The sequence below is a fragment of the Pezoporus occidentalis genome, unplaced genomic scaffold, assembly GCF_034315485.1.
Source record: "Pezoporus occidentalis ecotype Australia unplaced genomic scaffold, CSIRO_AGI_Poc_V1 ctg56, whole genome shotgun sequence".
Taxonomy (NCBI): domain Eukaryota; kingdom Metazoa; phylum Chordata; class Aves; order Psittaciformes; family Psittacidae; genus Pezoporus; species Pezoporus occidentalis.
This window is the reverse complement of record NW_026915899.1, coordinates 755183-782188: the sequence shown is the minus strand read 5'-3', so window position 1 is coordinate 782188 and position 27006 is coordinate 755183. Positions and strand designations below refer to the sequence as shown.

The 27006-nt window shown below is 40.7% G+C and overlaps 1 protein-coding gene across 1 annotated transcript in view; it reads right to left on the bottom strand.

Annotated features, from left to right (window-relative positions):
- PRKAR2B (protein kinase cAMP-dependent type II regulatory subunit beta) overlaps window positions 1-22233 on the bottom strand; it is an 87059-nt gene extending 64826 nt beyond the window's left edge. The window contains exon 1 of the mRNA XM_062638285.1: window positions 21689-22233. Coding sequence (XP_062494269.1) covers window positions 21689-22031 — 343 coding nt within the window. The 5' untranslated portion in view covers window positions 22032-22233. The remainder of the gene's footprint in view (window positions 1-21688) is intronic.
- Window positions 22234-27006: the final 4773 nt, after the last annotated feature.

The following is a 27006-nucleotide window of genomic DNA, read 5'->3' as shown; positions in this document are numbered from 1 at the left end:
CATTTTTATAATGTGCAAAAAAGATAAACTAAATTTACCAGAGCTTGTAGTCCTGTCATTCAGTCAAAAACAAATTTTGAGATTTTATTGGCTCTACAAATTACTTATTGCTTTCAGTCTGGAAAACTAGTTCCCTTTCACTGTAGAATAGTTTCTCAAGAAATCTGGGAAAGCTTTATAACCAAAATATTTTGAAAACTAGACCAGATAATTGCCTTGCACTCCTTGTGATTTACCTCTGGAGCTCATATTCCCAGAATTATGTGCTGGAACACTAAGATCGCCCCTTTCCAAACTCAACACCACACACTTTCAAGGGCTGTATGACTACACAGTAACAAGCCACAAATTACTACTTGACAACTGAAGAAGTCTGACTTCATAATTTGCATTAAAAAAAGCTCTGTAAAATTTTTGGCAAATTATTTCACTGATTATTAAGATGTCACTGCAAGAACATGAATTAAATACATAGATGAATACTTTGGGTTTTGCTTTGCTGAAGATGAAAACTCTGTGTATCCATTTAAACACATAGTATCAGGAAAACAGCAATGTTATAAAGTCCCTGAAAATGTTTAATAGAGAGTCTAACATATTATTTCAGGACTTTTACATTATTTCCAGGTTATGGTTAGTGTTAATGTTAAATATATGTGCTTTTAAAATGCTACTATGAAGCAGCACACTTTCATGGTCATGCTTTGACATGTACATACAGCCAGTCATTATGTCACAAGTTGCTTGGTTATTTAACCTGTTATTTAATACAAACCTCAAAACAGAAGCAACCAAATCTTTCCTACTTTATCAGTTAAGAGTTTTCAGCTTTTATGAATAACTGATGCCGTATGTAATTACTTACACTGAAAATAAAGAGATGAAATGCCTGCCTGATGTGTTAGACCAATGACCGAACACAGTGAAACAGACTGTCACAGCCTATTAATGGGAACAAAATGCTGCTGTAGGAGATTGTGTTTACTTTTCCCACACAAGCAGCTCATTAAAGATGAGCTTTTTTACTTTTTAATGTATCATTTCTTTGAGATTAATATTAGAACACATTAGTGAAGACATTGCTGTATTTTTTTCCATCATATGCCACACATAGCATGTTTCCTCTTAGAAATTCAGACTCATTGTCTGTGACCTGTACACTTTGCCATTATCTCATTAAAAGTAATCATCTAGATAAAAGGGGGGGGGAGGGGGGAATACTTCACAGCAATATTTCTAATCCTCAGCTATACTACAGACTGCAACAAGTTCCTTTGTGCTAGAATTTGTCTAGGCACAGACTGCAGAAGCATACCTGTGCAGAAGTCCTGGCTTGGAATACTTGCTGCCCTCAACCCAGGTAACTCAGCATGTATGGTGAAGACAGTGTGTATACGAGAAGATTTCTACCCACCAGAGACAATACGTTTTGAAAGCTAAAAGGGAATATTAAATTGAGCATAAAAATACCAATGGAATAAACGTATGTCAGAGCTCAGCCTTCCTGAGATGTGACCTGAGCTATGAAGACCCAAGCCTTCCCATGGAGCCAAAACCCAAGACCTGGAGCACTGCTTTAGCTTGGTTACCACCTATAGATGCTGTTTTTCTTTCACCCTGTTTTACACAATTTACCAAACTGCCTATTTTTGCCTACCAGAGTGGGCTGGGTTTGTTTCATTTAGGTTTTTCAACATAATCACTATACCCCAACACCCCCTGCAGTAACACCCCTCTTTGCTAAGCAATTGATTACCATCTCCAAGTAGTATTCCTCTACATCCATAGCACAGCTTCCAAATGCTACTAAACCCCATCTGACATAAAATGTCAGTAATACTTTTATCTTCTTACCATCTGCAAATGGCTTCTTTCCACTTGAAATTTCATAAGCTATTTTAAGAACTTTATGGTTATTTGCTTTCTAACACTGCAGCGTAGGCATTTAGATCCAATTTCATGTTCTTTTCTGCTTTCTAATTCTGCTGCCTGAAGCATATTTACTAACGTATGCATGTTCACTGTCAGAATAGGAAAGAAACTCGTCATTCTGCCAAAGCTCTACCAGCAGTGCCTAAATCAGTTGGGTGGTGCTGCTCATCTGTAAACTACCAAATTGACATTTTTTGTGGCATTAGGCTTCAGGATCACCATCTCACAAAACAAAGAATAATCTGCACCAATCCTTGAATCAATATTTTTGTTGGAATGCTAACTAGACCACCCAAGACTTTAGAGGAGTTACCTGTTGTCTTGAATTCCCAACAGCCAAAAGCTTCTATTAACCATTACACAACAGTGCTTTAGGCTCTCTTTTCTTGCAAAATTTTGGCCTACGTCTTTTGTCTCTTGACAGTACCTGAAGATATATTTCTTACAAAGGAATAACATTGCAATCTTGCTGATGGTAGTGGGTTGGAGAAGATGTCATGGCTGTCAGTATTGTTCTCTGAGGGAGTACACCTTTGTGTAGAGTTTATAATTATCTCACCTATTTTTTATGGTTTAACAACTGTGAACATAACTGCTTTCTCCCATATGCATTCATAGTACCTGTGTTTAATCCAAAGCCTCAAACCTTTTAAGACTCAGGCTTTCCTACTATTATTTCTGGTTTTGTCACTTTGCTGTTAGTATTGCAACAAATCCTACATGGGAAAACACCAATAAACCTTTCTGAAGTTAACATTTTATACAAAGTCTCTGCCTGCTTCCCAGGACTATCTTAGCAGAAACATATGGTACAAAGCACCTTGATGAAGAGGTATACAAATATGCGCAACCTGCAATCTGCATTGCCTTATTTTTACTTCCTGGTGAAATTTAAGATTTTGGACTTGATGTGTATTTTAAAGCTTGTGTATTTTAAGAACATTATGCTCTTAAAGGGAGTTTCTCGTGCATTCATGATAATTTGTTCTCAGAACAAAAATTGTCAACTTTGTTAGCTATCAGCTCATAAGACAAAGTATATTCTCCCACTTGGTTTTGAGGAAGGCTGACAGATGTACCTCAGCAGAGAGGACAGTAACTCTAAAAGAAAAAAAGACTAAGATCCAAGTCTTACTGCTTGAATATAATGAGGAGAATGCAATTGAGACTGTTTCAGAAAAGAAAAACAACAAACCAAAACAAACCTCGACACACAAAAAAGTATACACAAGCATCTAAATAGAATCATAACCAAAAAAAGAAGCACTTGAACACTATTCTGTCCTCATTCCTACCACACAAAAGAAGCTTGCTGATGATACTGACAGTAGGATGGTGCTTCCTGACTGATGAAACACCTAACAGTCCACAAGCAGAGCATATCAACCACTTCCTGGTCAGATGTCTCTCTGGTTTAACAGCCTACAAATAACATACTTCCCACCATTAGACAAACTGTCCACTCTCTGGCAGCCAGCCAAGCCAGCTAGTGAAACAGAAACAAAATGAAAAAGCTCCAGTGTCCTCCCGCCAGCTAGGAGCACATGCACTGGAGTCACTTAATTTGGTGGCTGACACCTTCCTCAAGCTCAGGTCCCAGAGATCAGAGTGCAGTTTCTGAGAATGGGTTTGGGATATTCTGAGTGTTTTTCTGTTTCTAGTAAATCCCTGTAGTTTTAGGCTGCAGGCCTGCATAGCTCCAGCAACATTTAAGCCTGGGCTATCAAAAACTAGAGTGTTAAGATTTGACAGGTTGAACTAAAGATAGAAGAGAAAGGAGGGAGAGAGAGAAGAGTGAGAAGGAGTGAGAAAAGAAACAGGATTTTACTGTTCGCTTCCCATATATGTGCCATGCTAAATTACTGCAAGCAGCTGTCAGGGATTATGGTAAAGCTGTCAGCCAGAGCACTCTTCATGATTTGGCTTTTCCAGTTCTGAGATGCAAGCAAATGAAGCATAGCTGGTGCTAGTGGCTGCACTTGCTTCAACACAGACCTTTGGTACTCTTGCAATATCTGCTGTCATTTACTCCTGCAAACATGTAGGACAGCATGCAAACACGACTCCAGGGAGAAGGTGGGATACAGTTTCACTTTTAATAATACAAGTCTCTACCTCTCTCTTTTAGACAGTCAAAATCTCTATCCACATCCACAGGACTACTGATGATGCACTAACTATAGAGATTCCAGGCATGATTCAGGCTGGCCTCACGAATGGCTTCCCGAGTCAAGGACAGATGTAAAGAAGGCCACCAAAGAAACCTTGGTGTCAGCAATACCTAAGTGACCGCACAGATCATCACAGGCTGAACACTAGCCTGTCGACACGGCACCAGCAATGCAGGTGCTACAGAAGACATCGTGCAAACGGCCAGACCAACTGAAGGACTGCAGACAATGACAAAAACATCAACAGGGATCTACCATGACTTCCAATAAACCAAATTATTGTTCTCCCTATTGCTGAAGAGCCACACAAAGGGCCACCACATAGATATCCTGTCATTGATGCCAAAAGAGCTGCAGAAACTTACGTAAGCAAAGTCCATTGTCTAATATTTCTGTTACCCAGAAGGATGTCAACTCTGTATCTTACAAATGGCACCTCCCAAATTGCGCAAATACAAAGATCTACCTCGTGTTGTCTGTTTTCTTCTTACAATGCAGTAGCATCAAAAACATTCTATGAGATGCCATAAAACTAAATCCCATTGTGTCTTATGGCTCCATCACTTGTAGATCACATTCAGAAATGTCTAGCAATAGTGAATAGTGAATTTTTCAGTGCTACTCCATTTTGCTCAAAGTTTGGGCAGTGTTTGAAAAGTTGCATCTGTTGTAAGTAAACTTTGGCATCACAGTCACTTTCACTCCCATTTCATTCTGGCTAGCAAAGCTTGAGAACATAGTTCTGACTTCCTTCAGTAACTATCTGTGAGATTCCTACTAGGGGCCAACTTTCCATGACTTTTGATAACTAAACTCTCCAGCGAGCTGATTAGTCATCAGGCAGTGAAATAACTCTTGGCATGAAATAATGGTCTTCCACCAGAGGGCCTTCAAAAAAAAAAAAACAAACCTACTGTGCTCCCAGTTTGGATTTCCTAGCAAACTTACATTTGATAATGACACACCATTACCTGAAATACAGCTGAAACCAATCATAACTGATATATATGGTCATGACCCAAAGATCCCTTCTCTCTACATTCATCCAAGAAGTCCGACACACACTTGTTCATGCTGTCTTTTTACAGTTACCTATCTGGGCAGATAATCTGAGATCAGAGTACTGGACAGGAAATTATATAGAGACAGAATAAAGGCAGACCAAAAGACACAGGTGGAGATGCGGATTCTTGCTTAGACTCTGCTCTGAAATCATGTCAAAACCTCTTTACTGTCTGATGAGGTGCAGCTTGACCTGTCGAGTATCCTCCCCCAACCTCCACTGCCTTTCAAGAAATTCTGTTTCTTTTAGAGCAGGTAACAGAAAACCTCAAGACTGCATCAAAAAGTGAGAAACAAAAACTAAGGGATGAGTCTGATTGACTGGTTACATATCAGACTAGGAACCCACACCTCCAAAAAAAAAAAAAAAGCCCTATTCTTCAGGCCATGCCATACCCAAAGGCAAACACTAAAAGCTCTTCTCCTGAAGCTGAATCAATGGGCAAGCAAGCATGCTAAGAAGCAGGTAAGACTCCTGACTGACCTAGTGGTCTGGATATTTAAGTGTCCACAAAGATAAGCTAGAGTTTCTTTTCCAATATACTGGAATGTGCATGCTTTAAATTATACCCTCAACAGAAAAAAAATAAAATTTCTGTTACTTGCAAATTTCTAACATTTTTTCCTTGCTTTCTAAGTGTGTGTATATATATGTGTGTGTGTGTGTGTGTGTGTATACATAAACAATTAGACTTCTTCAGAAGGTTTCTGAAATGAAAGGATACTCCATAAAATTATGATAAACATTACTTTTAATTTATACTCCCTGTGACCACATTAGGTTACTGGAAGTGAAGATGAGGAGTACTCCTGATTTTTCTTTTAACAATTATTTTGGACAAGAAAAAGTAATTCCACTTTTTGTCCTATTAGTAGATTAAAACATTAAAAAAATTAAAAAAAAAAAAAAAAAATCACAAACAAGGACAACTTTCTGTTTTGAAAAACACTGACACAAGGCAAAAATTTATTCACTGTTTATAGGCTGGGTCTACATGTAACATTCATGCTAACTGTGGCCAGAAGAACACATGGTTTAATGTAGTGGTTATACACAGAGGTCCATATTAATAACCACAAACTGTCTTTTGTATAAACAATTTGGTAAATGGCAGCATGAGTTTGCAATCTCTTCAATATGCAGACAACACAGTTCTGCATTTGCTTCATGTAAGGTTGTACTTGTGGTGGTCTGCTCTGGTTGGAAAGGGCTGGCTGCTGGGGATAGAGCTACACAAGGCCACCTCCAGCATGTTCCACTCTCTGACAGCCAATCCCTTTTGGGGCTGCCTCTGGTTTTGCTTTTTCCTGCTCCCTCCCACTCAGGCTCATACAGAGTTTCCATCCCCAGTCTGCCCTGAGGCTCTGCCCCCACAGTGCCTTAGCTGAGTTCATCTCCATTTGGGAATATGTTCTTCTTTTCATTAGAGCATGGTATTATAGTTATCAACAACCTTACCAGCACTCTCCTACGATAAAATCTGGAAGAAGGCAATCTGACCCAGACACAATCCATGTAGGACAATGGTGAAACTCACCAAAGCTTTCTCAGTTTTGGTACTCCATTTATAGGCAAACTTTGTAGCCTAAACAGGCCACATAGGTTTCCTCTGTTTACAAGAATCCTGCTGATTATTCAGTCATTTCTGCACATTCAGGTGAATTATTTTCTACATTCAGTCAAGAAAAAAATGATGCATCAGACAAAACTGTCTTAAATTCTAGCATCAGTTGGGCCCTGCACTCTATATACTAGAGGGTTTTTCAACTATTGCAGGCAAACAATGCTACATGAGCCCCTCGCAACCCTTCACACACATATTGCTACTGACAAGATGGGGGATGGCAAGTATTCCATTTTGCCAAGTTACAGTGGTGCTCAGGCATACTGTGCAAACTACTCAAAGGCACACACCAAGTCTGTGACACACATGGAGATTTAACCCAATTTGTTTTAACTCTCAGAGCCCTATTGTTAATTGCTGGATCATTGTTTTTTAAGGGATGATTATCAAGGGATGAGATTAGAAAAGACCAAACCTTAGTCTTCAGTCCAAATTCCTTTCTCTTGTGGATTTCATTCACACCCACAGAGTATTTAATTAATTTTTTTAATGACTTTTAAGTATCTCTTATAACTGGTAGGACATGGGAAAAGTTGCCCTCAGTTACTACACTGCACCACATACACTCATTCAAAAATGTGTTTATCACTACCTTGACAGACCATAAGTGCTTCATCAGGCCAGCCTATAAAAATAGACATGTATGTATTTCCTAAAGCATGGAGTTCCATTGGCCCTGTAGGTGTTCCTGTATCATGATCTTAAAATTTCAAGGATAAATAAAAAAAAAAGTGACAGTTTTAATATTCAGTGGCAAGTCTCATCGCACAAACTGGAATTTCCATGACTTTTCAATTAAAGACTACAAAACTTCAACCTTCTTTCTACTCCCTAAACTATGACCAATTATATGCAGTCAGATCCTCACTCTATAAACACAAAACCCAGTGTCAAACACAAACTACACTAAGAGAAGCTATCTCCAGAAAGCATAGCAACTGTTGAATCTAATACACGATTTGGGCAAGAAAAAGTACGAAGCTAGTTTTATAGAGAAAACCAAACATTACTACTTGAGACATACTCAGTAGAAAGCTCTTAACATGGAGGTGAAAGCTAAATTCATCACATAAAAAAAAAAAAAAACAGTTAAAAAAGAAGGGGTGTAGTTCTACAACTATAAACTGTTTTCTCCTGGAAGGCAGAACACAAGTTAAACAATGTCAGTTCCCAGCCAGAAGTAAATATAAAGTAGAGCTTCCGGAATGAATGCGTAAATCTTCTTGGCTCTGCCTTTACATTTTTAAAGCAGTGCATGTGTTTATATTCTGAACGTCATACATTTTCCAAATAAAAACATAAAAAGAGAATCAAAGAAATAATTTTCAGCAACAACCAGACTCCCATTACCTTCCGAGTGTTGGTTACAGTGACAGGTAACTGCCACAAGTGTCAAAGCAACTGTTTCTATACTTGGGAAGAAAGATCAGGCTTCCGCAGAACCTGACCAGTGAATTTTAAGTTAGCTTCAGGACAAGCTATTTAAGTACTGGAAACAAGAAAGAGTAATTTCATTCTACAAGCGATATACCAATTCCTTTTTAAAAAGCAATAATAGGGGCTATTGAATGCTCTGTTGCTATTTACTGCTGTCAGTAATAACTACCTCATTTCAAGAAAACAGCTTCCTGCTCAGTTCTTTTGCCTTGGTTCATGGAAAAGTTTATACCCCTACATTATCCGTTTGCTTGCTCTTGCTAGCTCTGGAACAATTTCAATTAAATTTAACAATGGAGAAAACCTCAAAGGGAAGAAGCTCCTACTCATCTCTGAAAATTAACAGCCAATACCAAACTAATACCTACCATGAAGGAAAGGTCACATAAATTCAGTAGTGGACTGGCCCATTTGGCCTGCCTGACAGTTAATCAGTACTAGGCGCTCAGGTCCTGCCCCTGCCTGAACACTCTAATGTACCTTTTGTAATGCACTTCCTGAATAGACCTAAATGTTGCAAGACCGTGACACACACTCCATGCTCTCCACCAACTGGCTCTTTCTGGCCATAAAACATGCTTTGCTTTGGTCTTACAGCAACTGGACTGAACATATGCCAACCAACCTGGAATAACTTCACACACTGACTTTTACACTATGATTTCAAGAAACAAGAGTCACGTTCCAGTCTATGTTCAGAGCTGTATAGTCAGCTTTGTTAGTTCTCACTAGCAACTGCCTAACAGCTTCAGCAAATAAAACATCAAACCAATAAATGTTGAAGGTGGGACACCAGATTGCCACGTACTGTCTTCTACCACGTCCATGAGTGGTAACTCCTTCCTCAGAAAAGTACAGAAAACACTAGGCACATGAGAAAAACAAAAATAAGGCTGCTCAGCACTTGAATTTCCCCCTTCCAGTGGCACAATGTCCTGCTGGGGCCCAGCCAGCTCCTGTCTAGTGCAGGGACCATGCACCAGCCCCCCAAAAAAGGGCCCTGGGTTTGTCACCTCCAAGCCAGAAGAGGTAACAAACAGCCTGTGTTATTAGGGAGAAGCATTAACAGGCTCCTTAACCTGCAGGATTTAAGGACATTTCTTCTTTGAAGCTCATTTGTATGCTTTGTTTTGATTTTGTCAATGATTCAGATGCTATAGTGACAGAATTCTTCCAGATTTTGACACACACACAAAAAAATCTAACATAAAAACATATGTTCCAGTAAGAACCCCATGAGGTACAGGCTGATTCAAAGATCACTACAATGATCTATGTCCAAGAGAACTTCCCTCTTCTTCTGAAAAGCCTATACATGCATCTTCATTCAACTCACTTCCAGATTGTCTTCCATTATCTGGTGTTACAGCTATGAAGACAGCAAGTGTCATGATACAACTGTAAATGTCAACCTGCCTCCTTTCGACTGAGAAGTGTGATCACACACACTACTGTGATTTATCTTCCATTACAGTCAAGCAGAACTGCAAATAAGCCTTTATCTCAAAACAACAGAAATGTATGTTAGCCACGGATTGAGCTTCTGTATACACAGCAGCGCAAGCAACCTTCTTAACTTCACATACTGCAAAAAGCAAAAAAAGGAAAACAAAACACTTGATACACTCTTAACAACAACAGGTAAAAAACAGGAATGTTGTTACTGTCTTATCATCTCCTACTACCATTTGTTTCTTCTGTTTTGTTTGCCTTTTTTAATGCAGTGCATGAGAAAAGATACTTTAGCAAAAAAAAAAAAAAGAAAAGAAAAAAAGATAGAGATGGAAGAAGTAGGTTTACAACTCACTGCAATTACTCTTGCGCACCACACAACCTCCCCAGGAAAACCCTCTCTTTGGTGGAAATGAGCCAATAACGTCCAATTTTGACAGTAGCATGGAAGTTGGGTCTTTCTAGCAGTGCTTACAGAAGTACACATTAAGAAACTTTACTCTAGAGGCTGTGCCACACTTCCCCAAGTCCCCAGAGTCAAAGTGAGAGAAGAGAACGAACACCTACACATTTACATGGGAGCATACTTTTCTCTCACAAGTTCAAACTGTTCTTCAATTGAGAATTCCCAAGATCTCAAGACTTCCTAATCTCCTTATACATCAAAAAGCCTACAACTGTGCCAAGAGCAATGATTTGAAGGATGGACATAAAGCATGACACTGTTCCTCTTCTTTTTTTCAATTTTATAAGGCCATAACCTGAAAGAATTACAGATGGGCCATATTCATATGACAATATATTCCAGTTAGAAAGCAATCCAGGGTGCACTTAATACAAACACTCCATTTTATTGGTGTTCCTAAGGAAGCAAAACCAGAAGAACAAAATACTTCTTGTTGCAAGGTGGATAATGGAAATGAATCTACATCTACTCCCACCTCAACTGCCAGCAGCAACTACATTCCAGCAGAAGGACAAAACTGACAGATTAGCAAAGGAGACATGCAGATAAATACTGCAGATAATTTTTTACCAGGAATTGAAGTTAGTAGTATCTAAGAATAAATAACCATCTATCTCCTTTCATACCAATTTTTATACATGCATTAGCCATTAAATAGTATTTCCTGTAGGCTGAGGCAACAGGAAGGAAGGAAGGCTGTTAACTTTATATTTAAAGTACCTCACAAATGCTTAAATAATGTAGTAGTGAAGGCTAGATTAGAGTTTCTCATGTTTTGAGTACCTATTAAAAACCAATAGAGACAGATAAATTATCAGCTAAAAGATGGCTTTTAGAGAAAGATGCATGAACATTACTCAAAGGTATTGAACGAAATGGCTGGAAAGAGAAAACATTATGCATTAAAATCAAGAAAAAAGAATCAGAACTAAAAATAAAAATATGAGTGGCTCTAGTACTAAAGAGACTCATGAAGAAGAATACCTATAAAGGTTCTGGATCCTAGCTCCTCAATTTCAACAGAAATAAGGCATAACTGAGGAAAAAAAAAATCTGTCACTCTAATGTTTAATAGTGTCTATTATTGAGAACCTACATTTTCAATAATTCATGATGAAAAAATGTGTTTTTTTTAGAATGGTAGAAATGGTTTAAAGCCTTAAGAAAATTTTAACATATGTCTGTAGTACAGATCTTAATTGTTTCTGTGTGATGAGTCTCACATAAATTGTTTTGAAGAGAACAAGAAATATCAGGACAATCTCAGCTCTTCATTAGATAGCTTTTGTCCTTAAAGCTCTTAGCCATTGTTAATCCAGGAAGAATGTTTAAACATACTTACTGGTTTGCAAACATTCATTTGCCAAACACTACAAAGCAAAACTTCACCGTTTCTTGATCAATACGCATTTCAAGGACTTGGAATATTAATCTGTACTTTTTACCAAAGGCAATTACTGGCCTAACAGTGGAGTTCCTTAAGCATCAACGCAGCGTTGCAGCTTCAGAATAGGATCTAAAAGGGAACAAGTTTAGTGCTGAAAGTAATGGGAAAAAAAAGTCAGAAGGACCAGATTGATGCTGTGACAACATACACACATTTGTGGGGTCCAAAAAAAGTCCACAACAATGTTCCCGCAGACAGCTTGAGTTCAAGTTAGTCCACACCCTGCAACAACTCCACATTACTTATAACTTATGGCAATGGGTTTTATTTTTCACACTTGGATTTCAAATCTATCATTAAAATCAGAATGGGAAAACATACCAAACCTTTCAGTCTGTGCTCTCAGCCTTGCAAATCTGCATGCTTACACTTGATTCCAGCTTGTATTCATCCCAACACTAAGGATTCTGTACATCTTTTATTTATAGTCTATCCTGAGCCTTTGCAAGGAATGTTTTCTTTCCAGTACTGGGCAAGGATTTCTTTATTTCCTGTCTGGTATGTTTCACAATAGACATGTCTGCTAAAAAGTTGTACTATGAAGAGTCTATCACTATTTGTAAAAACAAATTTTACATCTTCATCACAGGGATTCAGAAGGGGTCAATGCAGTTAAAAAGATCTTTATACAAGCAAAACGGTATCTGGAACAACTCTGAGCAGGAAAGATCATGTTACTTCTCTCAGAATCTATTTTATAAAGGAATTTTCTAGTCCCTCCATTAGGGAAGTCTTCATAATATTTACTAATTGGCCTTTTTAGCCCAGCTTTACAAAAATCACTTTAGTCAAATAACTGGAACAGTATGTGTAAGAAAGCTATTCTCATTATCAGCTTTTACCTGCTCAAGCTCTCAGCTTCAAATTCTTGCTGTGATATTTTTTTAAAAATATTAATATCATTAAGCAGAGCAATTTAAGAGGCAAACATACAAGTGAAGAACACTTTCTGTTGTTACAGCGTGTTTTTTACCACTTTACCTTCCATTACCCAGAGTGTTATAGTACAATAAGGCAATGCTGACTAAATTAAAATTTGGATCTTTTTGTATTGTTTCATTCTTTAGCATTTCCTCATTTTATCTGTGGTCTGTAAATTACTTTCCTGAGCAGCAATGCTAAAAGGATGCTTTTCATGGGAAGGATGGCAAACTGCCATATGGCTGTTGTTCAGTTCACTCCATGGATGCCTTGTGCCTACAACATGCATTTTACTCCCATTCACTTCAGTCACCCTTGCCTGTCTACATCCCCCTTCATTTCAGATCTCCCACTTTTTTGTGTGACATGGTATCATTTAAAATTCTGAATGAGGTACTGCACATTTGATTACCATAATCTTTTTATGTAGCCCCAAAGCTGCATGTCTTCTAGGTTACTTCCGTATCAATTCAAATCCGCATTCATGTATCACACTGCCTAGAGACTGAAAATAGAAATTCTGTGTGAGTTCTTCTGCTATTTTTATCACCAAATGCACAAAAACTTGAAATAGAGCTCTTCAAATTTTTAAAAGAAAATAGAATTGACAAACATGAAGCCTTTCTTTGAAGGAAAATGTGATAACGCCAGTCAATCAGAAAAGTAGAAAATGAAGTGAAAACAAATAACACTCAGAGCCCAACTTCACCCTCTTCAACATCTTCAGTACTATGACTGAAATTTCATCTTCAGAATAAAAACTTATTCTATAAAAAAAAATCATAAAAACAAAATTCGCAGTTACTTGTCAAAATTCATGCTAAGAGCATCCTGTTCAGTTGCATGAAGTAAACACATTATCATTCCTACAGAATGAATGAATGGTTAGACTTAAAGAGTTCTCTGAAAGGATAAGGGTTTTCAAGATAAAACCTCTACATCAAGTTACCTAGAGCTATCTGCGTCATCATTTAATGTCCCAAAGAAAAGGAAAAAAAAGAAATATATATTTCCTCTAGAATTCTCATAAGGCTGCTTTCAGGCAATACCATAACTGATGGATGTTTATGGCGCTAATATCCACTTATATATGTGCATATTTCTTTTAACAGATTTACCTAGCACATAGTAACTCCTGCATACATGGACTTCATCTTCTATGCACCCATATCCAAATAACCACCTACATTTATCAGTCTTTTTCTATAGCATATCACCCCTAGTAAGATCACTTTTTTTTCTCCTAATTCATGTACATCAAGACCCATTCCAGCAGCAGAGAACACAGAGGCATTTTAAATGGCTCTTTTTTCTCAAAGCCTTCTCTCTCCTTCATTCACTTGTAAAAAAACCACCTTTTTAAAGCACAAAACTTCTCTATAATAACATTTACTTGAAACTCAAAAGAAGAGCTCAAACCTGGAGTGGGAACAGTTTTCCTATAACAGGCCTTTAAGTCATTAAAATAATAGTTGGTGAAATAACCACTTTGGTTTTTATTAAGTACTAAAAAAGGGACATTTCACAAAGTGTTTGTTACTTACTAGTCAATATTTCATTTTTCCCCCAGCACCAAAACCATGTCAAGTCTCTATGAAGACTGCAGCTGTACCCACGTGCCTATTGACTTCCTTGACTATGACCGTTACTGTTATTTTTTGACACAGAAAATGGTTGACAACAATCTGGATTCCCCACCAACAAAAAAGTTGAAACTTTCATTAGAATACACACTCATTAGAATACAGGCGTTATGAGTCTCCAGACATGGTAATGACAGATGACTATGTCAAAATACTTAAAAATTCTCTTAGCATCATCAGATGACCAAGTTCACATTTCATACAATGCTCTGACCACTAATTTCAGTGGAAGTTTGCATTTATGGCCTTCCAAAATACATTTATAAGCCAAACAGAGTTTCATTAGAAAATTCAAGGCATAAATTTGAGATGTATACATGAGAAGAGCGGGGTTCTACCTGTGTAAAGAATATAAGAGCAGAGAACTTAAGGTTCTCTCTCTCACATGCGCTCTCTATTGTTTTATCTTCCTCTCCTCACTTCAGTTCTGCCCCTCCTCCTTCCCTCTGTTCCTCTTTTGCATTTGCCTTACCACACACTGACTCCTCTCCTACCTCTATGTCCTGCCTTCCACCTTGCCTTCTTGCTTCTTTCACCACTGTCCGACAAATCAAATTTCCCAATGTAGAGGTCATCTTTGATACTGGAAAGCCAGAAATGGGGCAGCAGCCCGTACCTTGATTAATCAGTACCTTGTGACCTAAATGTGTGATTTCCAAACCATGCTCCAGATTTACAGGAGCAGTTAAGGCCAGTAAGTCTGCAGAGATTTGACTATTTAAGGTAGGCTTCCCTCAGACTGAAGGTCCTTACCAGACAGAACTAGATAATAGAATTTAAGACCTTTGCCTAACAGATTTGGGATGAAAACTGTGATAAACATGTTTTAAACCAAGCTTAACTTACAGATGCAAGAAGTACCTCTTTGAAAGTTAAAACGCTAGGCTGTTAATGTTGGTTTTTATAACTTCAACAGGAGTACATTCTAAAAACAGGTACTTTCTTAGTGTCCATGGATAGATCTTTAATCTGTTGACTTAAAGAGCATTTTTTGGGAAAATGAACTAAAGTCAGCAAGTGACACAAAACTCCTAGAGCATTCCTGAGGAATGCCAATTTTTGTTTAAAACAGATGTGATACATGCAAGAAACAAAGTGGTGGTGTACAAATGTTAGTACTGACACTGTTTGTACCTTACCATTCATAATGCAGTCATTACAAACTCATGCCAAGAAAATTTTAGGTCTTCCTATACTCACTGAATTACTGGTGGTGTCATTTTCTGAGCTGAACAGTCAGCCAAAATCAATTTCAAGTTGTTTCTTTAGAGAAAAAGAAGCTGGAGATAATTTCAAATGGTTTTGGTATAGTTCTACTACTTTTGCATCCTTACGTCTTAGGAATTTTCTCCTACTTCTCTTAAATACACAGACCTAAACTTTAACAAAATGATAGCCAGCACAGACACCTTCACCCATGCATGCTTTGGTTTTGAGCAGGAATACATATATACACTGGATTGGAGAATGCTATCATTTCAACCAAGTTCTTAATACAAACTTTCTTTTTTTAAAAGAGGTTAAGCAAAAGTATTCTTTTCACCTACAATCACAATACAGGCACATATGAGAGAGAACCATGCTCCTTACTATAAAGGCTACTAAATGCTACCCATTACAAGTTTGCAGTTCTGGTTGCTTATAATTTTGTTAAACTAAGTTTTTGGACTGCAATTCTCCCAACCTGAATAAAGCACAAATTGCCAACTTGCTCAGGTTTGCTTTCTAAAGTAACTGCTAGCAGAAATATTTTATCTTGCTCCTGTCAAAAAAACTATGTCAAAACTATTGTTTCAAGAAGCTCTATTGTTCTGGGGATTTCCAGCAAGGACTGAAAGCACTGTGGTTTTGTGTACTGAGACTTTACGACTAGATAAAAGCATCCAGTAGCCATCCCTTGACCACCAAGGGCCACTGAACCAGCAAGGTGCCCATCCACACAGCCAAAATTCTTTTCCCTCCCAGAGGGCGTCTTCCCAATCCTGAATGGTGTCTTACACACACTACACTCTGACCCACAGTGGCCAAAGAGATACAGTCCAAAGCTTTGCTAAGGAGTGGAACAACAATGCCATGATCACTTGCTCTCAGGGAGACTCGTCTGTAACTGGAAAATTCTCATTTCTAAACTGCAAACACTGTAAAGCTGCTCCACCCTGGGTCTGAGTAGGTTTGTCCACAAATAATGCTTGCTTTATTTTTCTATTTCAGATGAGTGACTGTAAAAACTACCTAAAACTTCATTCTTTAAGCTGGCTAAGCACATATTCAATAGTAATGCTTTCAGCCACCACTCATCATAACCAAGATTTTAATTTGTATATCCATATTTTTAAGAAATTCACAGGGTTTTCTCATGAGAATTCTTCTCATGTGGCTGGTTTTTTTCGTACTTTTTCCATGGTCTCTGATTTAACAATATCCTACTACCTATACATAACATAGAATCATAGAATGGTTAGGGTTGGAAAGGACCTTAAGATCATTTAGTTCCACCCCCCCTGCCATGGGCAGGGACACCTCACACTAAACCATGTCACCCAAGGCTTTGTCCAACCTGGTCTTGAACACTGCCAGGTATGGAGCATTCACAACCTCCCTTGGCAACCCAATTCCAGTGACTCACCACCCTTATAGTAAAGAACTTCTTCCTTATATCCAATATAGACTTTCCCTGTTTCAGTTTTAACCCGTTACCCCTTGTCCTGTCACTACAGTCTCTAATGAAGGGTCCCTCCCCAGCATCCCTATAGGCCCCCTTCAGATACTGGAAGGCTGCTATGAGGTCTCCACACAGTCTTCTCTTCCCCAGGCTGAACAGCCCCAACTTTCTCAGCCTGTCTTCACACGGGAGGTGCTCCAGTCCCCTGATCATCCTCATGGCCCTTCTCTGGACTTGTTCCAACAGTTCCATGTCCTTTTTGTACTGAGGACACCAGAACTGTACACAATACTCCAGGTGAGGTCTCACGAGAGCAGAGGGGCAGGATCACCTCCTTGACCTGCTGGTCACGCTCCTTTTGATGCAGCCCAGGATACGGTTGGCTTTCTGGGCTGCGAGTGCACACCTGAAGCCAGGTCATGTTCATTTTCTCATCGACCAACACCCCCAAGTCCTTCTCCACAGGGCTGCTCTGAATCTCTTCTCTGCCCAACCTGTAGCTGTGCCTGGGATTGCTCCAACCCAGGTGTAGGACCCTGCACTTGGCATGGTTAAACCTCATGAGGTTGGCATCAGCCCACCTCACAAGTGTCAAGGTCCCTCTGGATGGCATTCCTTCCCTCCAGCGTATCAACCGAACCACATAGCTTGGTGTCATCGGCAAACTTGCTGAGGGCGCACTCAATCCCACAGCAACAAAGATGTTGAACAAGACCAGTCCCAACACTGATCCCTGAGGGACACCACTCGTTACTGGTCTCCAGCTGGACATTGAGCCATTGACCACAACTCTTTGCGTGCGGCCATCCAGCCAGTTCTTTATCCTCCAAGTGGTCCATCCATCAAATTGATGTCGCTCCAATTTAGAGACAAGGATGTCGTGTGGGACAGTGTCGAACGCTTTGCACAAGCCCAGGTAGATGACATCAGCTGCTCTACCCCTGTCCATCCATTCTGTAGCCCCATCATAGAAGGCCACCAAATTGGTCAGGCAGGATTTCCCCTTAGTGAAGCCATGCTGGCTGTCACCAAGCACCTTGCTGATTTTCATGTGCCTTAGCATGCCTGCCACGAGAATCTGCTCCAAGATTTTGCCAGGCACAGAGGTGAGACTGACTGGTCTGTAACTCCCCAGGTCACCTATACATAAACCTATACATAATTTGATATTGGCCCCTTCCTTTTATTGACCCCTTCAACTGCTCTAATCTATCCCTTACCATCACATGACAGACCTGCAAGAAGGTTCAGTGCTTTCTGATTTTGCTTAATTTCAGAAAAAAAAACTGTAGCTAAGATTAACAGAACTAATTTATCATCACAAAGCTGGCATGGATGTGGTTGTGTACAGTGTTTTCTCCAGTGCTCTGGTTTCTACTAGTTTGCCTACTATTTCAAAATTTGCATTAACAGTACATATGTAAAGCAGTTCAGACTCAATAAGAGAACTGAAATAAAGACAGACCTTTAACATTGATGTTGTAAGCTAAAATACATATGTTTTAGCTAAGCAGTGATCTCATGTTATTTAACATAACCAGTGGGTAAAGCAGAGATATGTACTTGCATTTTCTAGCTCAAGTTTTCAGAGAAGTAACTCAAAGCAACCAACACACCAGAATGAAGCACATGGGGGAGGAGAGGGACAGCTGTAGTATTTTCCTGTTAAACTACATCACTATCCAAGGAAAAAAACACCAAAACAAACCAAAGTAAAACAAAAGAAAATCAAAGTAAACAGAAGCTCAGAGACACCACATGGTACATACAGCACCATAGACTTTTAGTTTCAAGAACAGCAATGTTACTTCTAAAAACATCTCTACTAATTCATATTAAAGCTAGATGAAATATGAATTTTTAGCTGTGGCAAATATTTAAAAACAGCTGTTACAGATGACATGGGTTATTATCCATCAAAATAAATTTTAAGTGGTAGAGAGAAAAGTAAAGTCACTTGCAAAAGAACAGAAAACTTACTCAGCATTTCCAAGTTTTGCAGATACAGTGTTACAAATTTTACAATGCACTTCAAGCCTGCAAAAAAAACACAACTAGAAGACCTAAAAATCATTCCCAAATTAAGCAGTGCTTAAGAATGGTCTAAGTGCTCTGAGCCTAAAGAATTTAATTTCAGAGGTCACCTTAACTCTAGGTGACAATTTAGAACTATGACACCAATACAAAAAGTTCTCCCTCCAGAGAAGGTAACTGCTTTTACCTGTATTTGATTTCTGCAACCGATGTAACGGACAAAGCAGAGGACCTGGACGCAGTTTAATTCACGGTTCACATATGATTCAATCCCAAGCATAGCCTTTTAAACACAGTTTATGTGAGTTCCTCATTTCTGAACAAGGTAGTGCTGATGTACCTTTCAAAATGCATTTCAAGGACAAAACAAACACTGACAAAGAGTTCAACTGCCATGCCTGTACGTATTTAGAAACAAGTTGGGAGGGGTGTTGGAGACAACACAATTTGCAAGGAGCTCTCAACAATGTCCTGCTTGAATTAACTGAAGAAATCAGCTTGACATTTCAAGCATACTGCTTTAACAAAGAAAAGATCCACCACCAGGTCTGAGCTCCTTCATAGATATTTTTATATTAACATTTGCTTGTAAACTTCTTCAATTTGTTTTCCTTCCATTTTTTTTTTTTCTTTTGTATGAGAGCAATTCAGGACATGTACAGGACAAATCGACTATAAAGAAGCAGTTTGATTGTTCATAAAAGCAAAAGAAAAAAATGAAAATTCTGCCCCTTCCCCCCCCCCCCCCCCCCCAAATTAAGTTCAAGAATTGCTGCTTACAGAAATGGAAAGCAAAGGTACAATAGAAATATGCTTTTTAATTGGTATTTAAACCCATGGAACAATGATTTGAATACAAGCCTTTATGCCTCCAGTTATTAACGAAAGACTGAGTGGATGCACTGTTACATTACCTTAAAAGAATACATATTCAGGGCAGACATAAAATTTGAATTTAAAATACATACTCCTGCACAATGCACGCATACACAAGCACACTATTAGTAATCATATACTATAACTTACTATGCACCCTCAACATGGTTTCACAAATATCTCCATTTTTGTTACTTCTAATGGTTAATTATTTCAAGTGACAGAAATTACAGGCCACAACACAATTAAACTTTCAAAACTTATTAGGCTTAAAAATGTGGTATTTTAAAGGGGTTTTGTCAATTTAATATATCAATCAGTTAAACTAAGTCCTTCTAGCACGTGTCTTAATGCAAATATTGAAGTAATGGCTATTCTGCACAATCACAACAAAAAGAATATCAAGAGAATCTTGATTAGAGGTATAAATTGGAAAAGCTTTTAAAGCTTCTTACTGCATCCTGTAAAGTTGTACAGATGTAACACTACACACTAATAAATCAGGCTACGTTTCTGCACTTCCCTCCATTCACCATTCCAGTTCTCCATTCACCAATGAGTCTGCTCAGTGTTACAGTAATTCATGTTTGAAAACCATGTTTAGTGTTAGGGAATTAAGATAATAATTTGTTCTTCCATGTTATCACCATTTCAGCTTTCAAAACCAGCAAATTTCCAGATTTTTACTAATTTCACATCATCAGACTTACATGGTAATTTTGAGCTCTAACACTGCAGAACCTGATTGACAGATTAAAATTCTCATTAAATGCATATGGTATAGCTGCAAAGAACAGATGAAAGAATGGTGGCTGTCTTATGGTGTAACATAAAGCATTTAGAAAACTCACCCAGTTCTCAAACATCTACATTTTTCTTCATAAAATGCACGAGACATTATTCCAAAAACTGCACTGATATTCATCTAGCAAACAGCTGGCTTCTGTGCTCTGCTAAGTAAAGCTACCTCCAGCATGACCTGGAGGGATGAATGCTTCAGTGATCTGATGAGATACACTTCAGTTTCAAGCTGTTCTCAAAAAAAATAAGCTAACAATAAAGGTGCTTGCATGCTTTCTCTTCTCCATCTAACCTTACTGACTGACATCTCCATCTCTAACCGCACTGACTGACCCTGCTCGCAGCACAAAGACAAGCACTACACACCCTTCAAAGACAGCTACTACTCGTCCCGTGAATCAGACAGTCTGATGGACTGACATCCTCTCTAAATAAAGCCCGTCAGCCACAGAAAGATAAGGTATCATTAGCTGCATGCAGATAGGTGTTACTCTCGAACACAAAGATACCGCATAGATTCTTTGCTGTCTTCACAGCTACACTTGCTCCATAGGCCATTCTACCGTGTAGAAAATTTCACCCTTGGTTTCAAGAAACAATTATGTTTTAAATTGTGCTCTACTTTTTGAAACGCATGTAAGTACCTCTTTGTGAAATGCTTTATCAAGTGTGTAAATACAGTAACATGCCTATTAGAGGTGTTTTCTAAGGTAAACATGCCATTGGACTAATTACAAAATGTAGATTTGCTCTCTGGTGCTCTTAGGAAAAGGAAACAGAGATCTCCTGTTAGGATTACCACAGACCCATACGCTATAAGAGATACGGCTGCGGACGCTGGCGATACCTGCGTGCCCAACATCCAGCGCTGCTGAACAAAAGGGCAAAGCCCGGGAGGTAAAAGTTTGCAGCGGGAGACGGGAAACCTCCCGTGGGCTCGCTTGTTCGGCGGCCGCCTCTCCTCATTCATGCTCCGATCACCGCGGCCACCGTGCTCCTCACGTCCCGCCGCCACCAGCCCCGCACTGACCCGCGGCCACCACGAGGCCGCTGAAGCGGGAGCCCCCTCCGCACCCTGCGCTCCCCACCTGAGCCCGGACGCCGGGGGAGCCCACCCGCCCTGCCCGCTGCTTCCCGACCCCAGGCTGGGGGCCCTTACCCGGGAACTGCTGTGGCGGCGGAGGCGGCGGTGGCCGTTCCTCCTCCTCGCCGCTCTCGGAGTCGGTCTGCATGGGCTCGTCGACGAAGTTGACCCCGCGGGCGTCGAGGGGGGCCCGGCGCGGCTGGCTGCTCCTGTCATGGCCGGACGCGGGGGTGCCCGCCTTGCGGCCGCTCACCTCCTTCTCCGCTGCTGCCGCCGCCTTGGCCGCCGCCGCCTCCTCTTTGAGGCGCCCGAAGTACTGGAGGGCGAACTCCAGCAGGTCCCCGGGCTGGCTCCGCAGCACCTCCACAGTGAAGCCCTGCAGCAGCTCCGTCAGCCCCGCCGGGATGGAGATGCTCATGCCGGGGCCGGCCAGGGGGGCGCAGCCTGGCTGGGAAGGGGGAGGGAGAAGGGAAGGGGAGAGGAGGAGGAAAAGGGGGGGAGAGCCCGCGGGCGGCGGCGGGGGCCGGGGGTCCACAGCCCGGTGACGAGGCGCGCCCGGCGGATCGCCCGTGGGCAACGGGAAAGGGGCGGGCGGCGGCGGCGCAGGTGGGAGCGGGCGGGGGGCGGGCCCGCGGGGGGCAGCGGCTCGCTGGCAGCTTCGGCGGCAGCACCTCCTCCCCCCGCGCCGGGGGAACCTCGCACACATGTGACCCGGGAAACCATGACAACCTCCCGCCGGGGACTGCGGCCCGCGGAGCGCCCCGCCCGCGCCGCCGGAGGGAGGCACCGAGGCACGGAGCGGAGGCCGGGCCGCCCTGCCCTGCCCTGTCCTGTCCTGTCCTGTCCTGTCCTGTCCTGTCCTGTCCTGTCCTGTGCTGTGCTGCGCTGCCCTGCCCCGTCCTGCCGCCCCGGGCCGAGAGCCCCTCGGGAGCGGGCAGGTGCTCGGGCACAGGGCCGCGGTGCTGTTACCTCCCCCTCCCCGCGCCCGAGGCCTCTCGCTGGGCTCTCCTCACGCCCCCTTCCCGCGCCGGGCCGCTACCACAGCGGCTCTCGGGGTCCCCTCAGCTTTGGGCGCCCTTCCCCTGCGGTGGTCTGCCGGGATTCCGTGTCAGCGGACGTGTCCCCGCTCAGGGAAGGACCGCAGTGGATGTAGTGTGTGCTTTTTCACGGCCGTGTACCGCCTTAAAGATATTCCCCACATCATTCATATCCACAGACGTGCTGTCTATTTCTATTCATCTATGTTATTCAGGATGAGGTGGGGTTATGTGCTGCTAGAAAATGTCTCCTGCTTGTCAGCCGGTTGCCTAAGGTCCATTAAAAATTTAGCTAGAGAAAGAAGCAATTGTTTGGGGGGGGAAAGGAAAGAAATAAAACCCATTCAATTTAAACATTGCCAAGTGCCAATGCTCAACACAGACGCTGTTCCAAGTCATGCTGCAGGGACTACTTAGCACAGTGCTAAGTAGGTGTTGCTTGTCATCACCAGGAAGCTTAAATGTTTTAAGTAAGTCGTAATTACGGGTGCCATGTTTTTCACAGGGCGTTTTACTGAACACTTCTTGAAAGTGAGATCCTTGGAATGATGAGAACTGCACCACCCCCTGATTAATAATCACTTCTGAACATTTGACCAGCGTTTTGGGGTTCCAGAAATATCTGTTGTAGTCTTATTTTTATGCGCCAAGTAAATTAATTGCTAAAACGTCTAAGGTTGGGACTACTTGGCTGTTAGATAATTGATTTTACTAAATACTCAGCATTACACAAATTGCCTTGAAATATACTGTATAAGAGCTTGGTGTAAGATAAACAGTCAAAATTCAAGTTCACAGTAGCAAGATACTGAAAGACCTGACTTCTGAAAGTAACGTGACAGCAGAATACAGAAATCCCTGTGATACCTTTCCAGCAAATCTGGATCTCAAAGCCATTTTTAATTGAATTCGTTTCCAATGCTCCCTTTGTATGCATTTTTAAAGGGAGCTTTGTTCCCAGGTTGGATCTTCACAGTGTTATAGACCAGGCAAATTAGTGATCTGTGCATGTGTGAGTGATATTGCTGCCCTGTAGCAGTAGGAGACACCTCTGCCAATGGAATTGTGGAACACTTTTGTGGCTTCATTTCTCTCTGCAGGAAAAGCCTGCAGCTAGCCATTATGAAGTACTTATTTGAAGTGAAATTCACCGATGTTTGGCACTGTCCAGCCTGAGGAACATCTTCAAGGTCAAGTGGAGTCCTCTTGGTGCAGACCATGAGTGCTCACTGGGCTGCAGAAGATAGCAGCAGGCTCCACTGCAGTGTCCTGGGGGGGCAAACAACCTACCCACACACTGCGCTTCATGCCATGCCCCAGCACTAGCAAACTCTGACCACAGCTGCCTTTACAACATGCTAGTGTAGCATGTAGCCATGTACATTGCTATGGCTGGGAACCCAGTGCAGCAGGAGAGCTGACATTACAGACAGGTACAGACCTTAGTTGCCTGAGAAGTTTAGCTACAAATGCCAGATTGGCTGATTTGAAAGTTTAGGAGCTTAAAAGGCATCTCACACTCCTGAGAGGGCTGATCTGTTTGTGACCAGGCTGAGGGATACCTAAACCTGACAAAACATCCAGGAAGGAGGTGTTGGTGCTTTCCAGGCACTAGGCGTTCTGTTAGCATACAATATTTCATTTACTGGAGTCTTCTAGGACTGAAAGGTTTGTTATCCCTGAGGTTTTCTCTTAGTCAGACAAGGCACTCTATTATTCTAGGAATTTACCAGCAGCACAATGTTTTTTGCAATCTAATCAAGGACTTCCCTAGCCTGCCAGAGCCTCCTGTCCTCCCACACATGAAAGGAGATTGTTTCTCTGAGGACATCCTCAAGAGCCAGCCTTTGATGTTTGTATACAAAACTGGGATAATTTGAATAAGATATTCCAAAGTGGTAGCATTCTGTAGAATTTTATTTTATTTAATTTTCAAAACAGCCCAAAATGTTTGTTTCTAGTGAGACATATCTTGAGTTTTGGTGTATCTCAGAGGATGGCAGTGAACTTTGTAGTTCATGTTGGTGTCATCTGGTTTCCTTTGATACTTTCTGTTCCAAGGAGTTTGCATTGACATTTAAATTGCTTTTAAATCCTCATGAGGGGGACAGCTGTTCCAGAATGTGTTATATCTAGCAGAGTGAAGGTAGGTAATGAGAATATCAGTTTACATCTCTCCAATAAGTTTTATTCGTTGCTACTAAATTTTGTGTCATTGTAGGTCAGCTGTGAACATCATCTTGAAAGAGAACACAAAACCTTCACGAATCCTGTTGTACTGAAAAGGGATTGGGCAGAACATTCCCCTTGCAATTACCAGGAAAATGATGCAAAGACTTGTGTTGTCTCCTTTCCTCCTAGCCAACAGATGCAGTCTTCATAACACAACAATTACCAGCTTTGCATGTCAATCTGTCCCTTCACCTGGTTCAAGGCTGTGAAAAATTAGGAAACTACAGCTAGCAGCTAAGAAATAGAAAGGGCTGTGTCTCGCACACAGTTCCAGGCATACTTCAGTGGTTGGGAATGCTTCTGCCAGAGACTGGAGAATTAGATCTTTTCTGATCACATAGCGGATGAACAGAGTGCAGAAGAAGGAGAGACAGACTTTCACGCCTTGTCTTTACAAGTGTAAATGCAAATTTAGTAAATTTAATAAACTTGAGCTTTAAATGGACTTTGAAAGTCCATTTAAATGAATTTTATTTTAAAGTCCATCCAACAGCCAACTACAAGCCTTTTTTCAGCCAGCTTTCAACTTTTTACCAGATAGGAACATTCTTCTCCAGCACTTCAAAAGACACTCTTAAACAGCCATCTGCTGTACAGAGAGGCAAAAATGTGCACTTAATGTCGTGAGTCTCAGACTGGGTAAAGCCTTTTCTCCTGAGCGGAAAGTAACTTTAGCAAACACAGTATAAACCCCTTCCTTAGTTACCTCCTTGGAGGCAAGAGGGACTATTGCTGTTGTCTGCTTGGACCAGCTGCAGAGCTAGCACAGAAAGAAGAGACCCTGATCTCTTCATCTGTAGTAGTCTCCTAAATTGGCAACCTAGCAGCTCCCAGTGGTGGGTCTCAATGGAATGAGAGTTCATATTGTACTGGAGAAAACACAGGACAAAACCTGGCCCTATACCTAGTGCAGTGTAGTAGGAAAAGACTGATGTTTGGATGTGGGAGGTGTTACTCTCTATTTCCTGTGCTTTAAATATTTTGGTTTATGTTATCTTAAATCTTTTGTCCTGGCTTTTTAAATTTTAGATGCAGACAAACTTTGCATATTGCATGATTAAACACTGGTGCTGACAAGCAACCTGCAAATCCCTTCATGGGATTTTATATTTATTTCAAAATGTCTTTAGCTGCATGGCAATCTTTTTCTTGCTGACTCTTGATCAAGCAATAGCTGGTTTGTAAGTTTTGCACCACAGTTCTTAGGAATAATGTACCAATTTCTGATCTTCCATAATACCTTTAAAATGTCACATATATTGACTCTTTTTTTCTTCTCAGCTCATGCTGGCTTACTAGGCAAATCTTGCTCACACATTTTTCTTACAAACTGTTTTTAATGGCAGTCGTCCATCCATAGATTTTTTGAGCAATAACAAAACTTGCAGCTATGAAGATCCATAGTTTATTGCTTTTCTATTCTTCTCATTAGAATACTAGGTTGCTATTATTATTTTACCAAATCCATTATCAAACCGAAATCTGTTTATCAGAAAAATGTTCAGTTCTATCAACAATATAAGAAACTAGTGCCTGTAATTCATGGATCAAATCTGAACACATTCTTCATGGTTCTTCCTTTACTTGAGTCTCCTGTTCTCCTCATACCCTTTGCTCTGCCCATTTTTATTGTTCTGTGAATTCAAAACACTTAACTCTTCCCCTGCTTAATGTAAATACAGAATGTCAAGATCCAAGTAGGCATTTACATACTCAATTAAAATTATTTGTGCTGAATAGGGTTTTCTCTGAACAAGCAGAAAGCCCAAGTTCAAAACTTGGGCTGGAAACAGAACAGTGATGAAGCACTGTAAATTAAATAGCCCCTGCCATTTTCCCTACCAATTCACCACCAGTTTAACCAGATAGAAGATTTGAGAAGTTTCCTCCCACCAGAATAGCACCCTGCTAACCCCTGAAGTGTTTATTTCCTCTCCCTTGTGTCACCTTTTTAGCATTTGTAGGGCAATGTAGTCAGTCAAATTTAACACCTGATAGAGCGGAGATGAATTGTCATGCTGACAAGGAGAAGAGGGTAGAAATCACAGCTCAGGAGGAGTAAGTAACAGACTATCTTTTCATTATAAATTCAAATTTACGTTGGCATACACTGGTCATGAAACC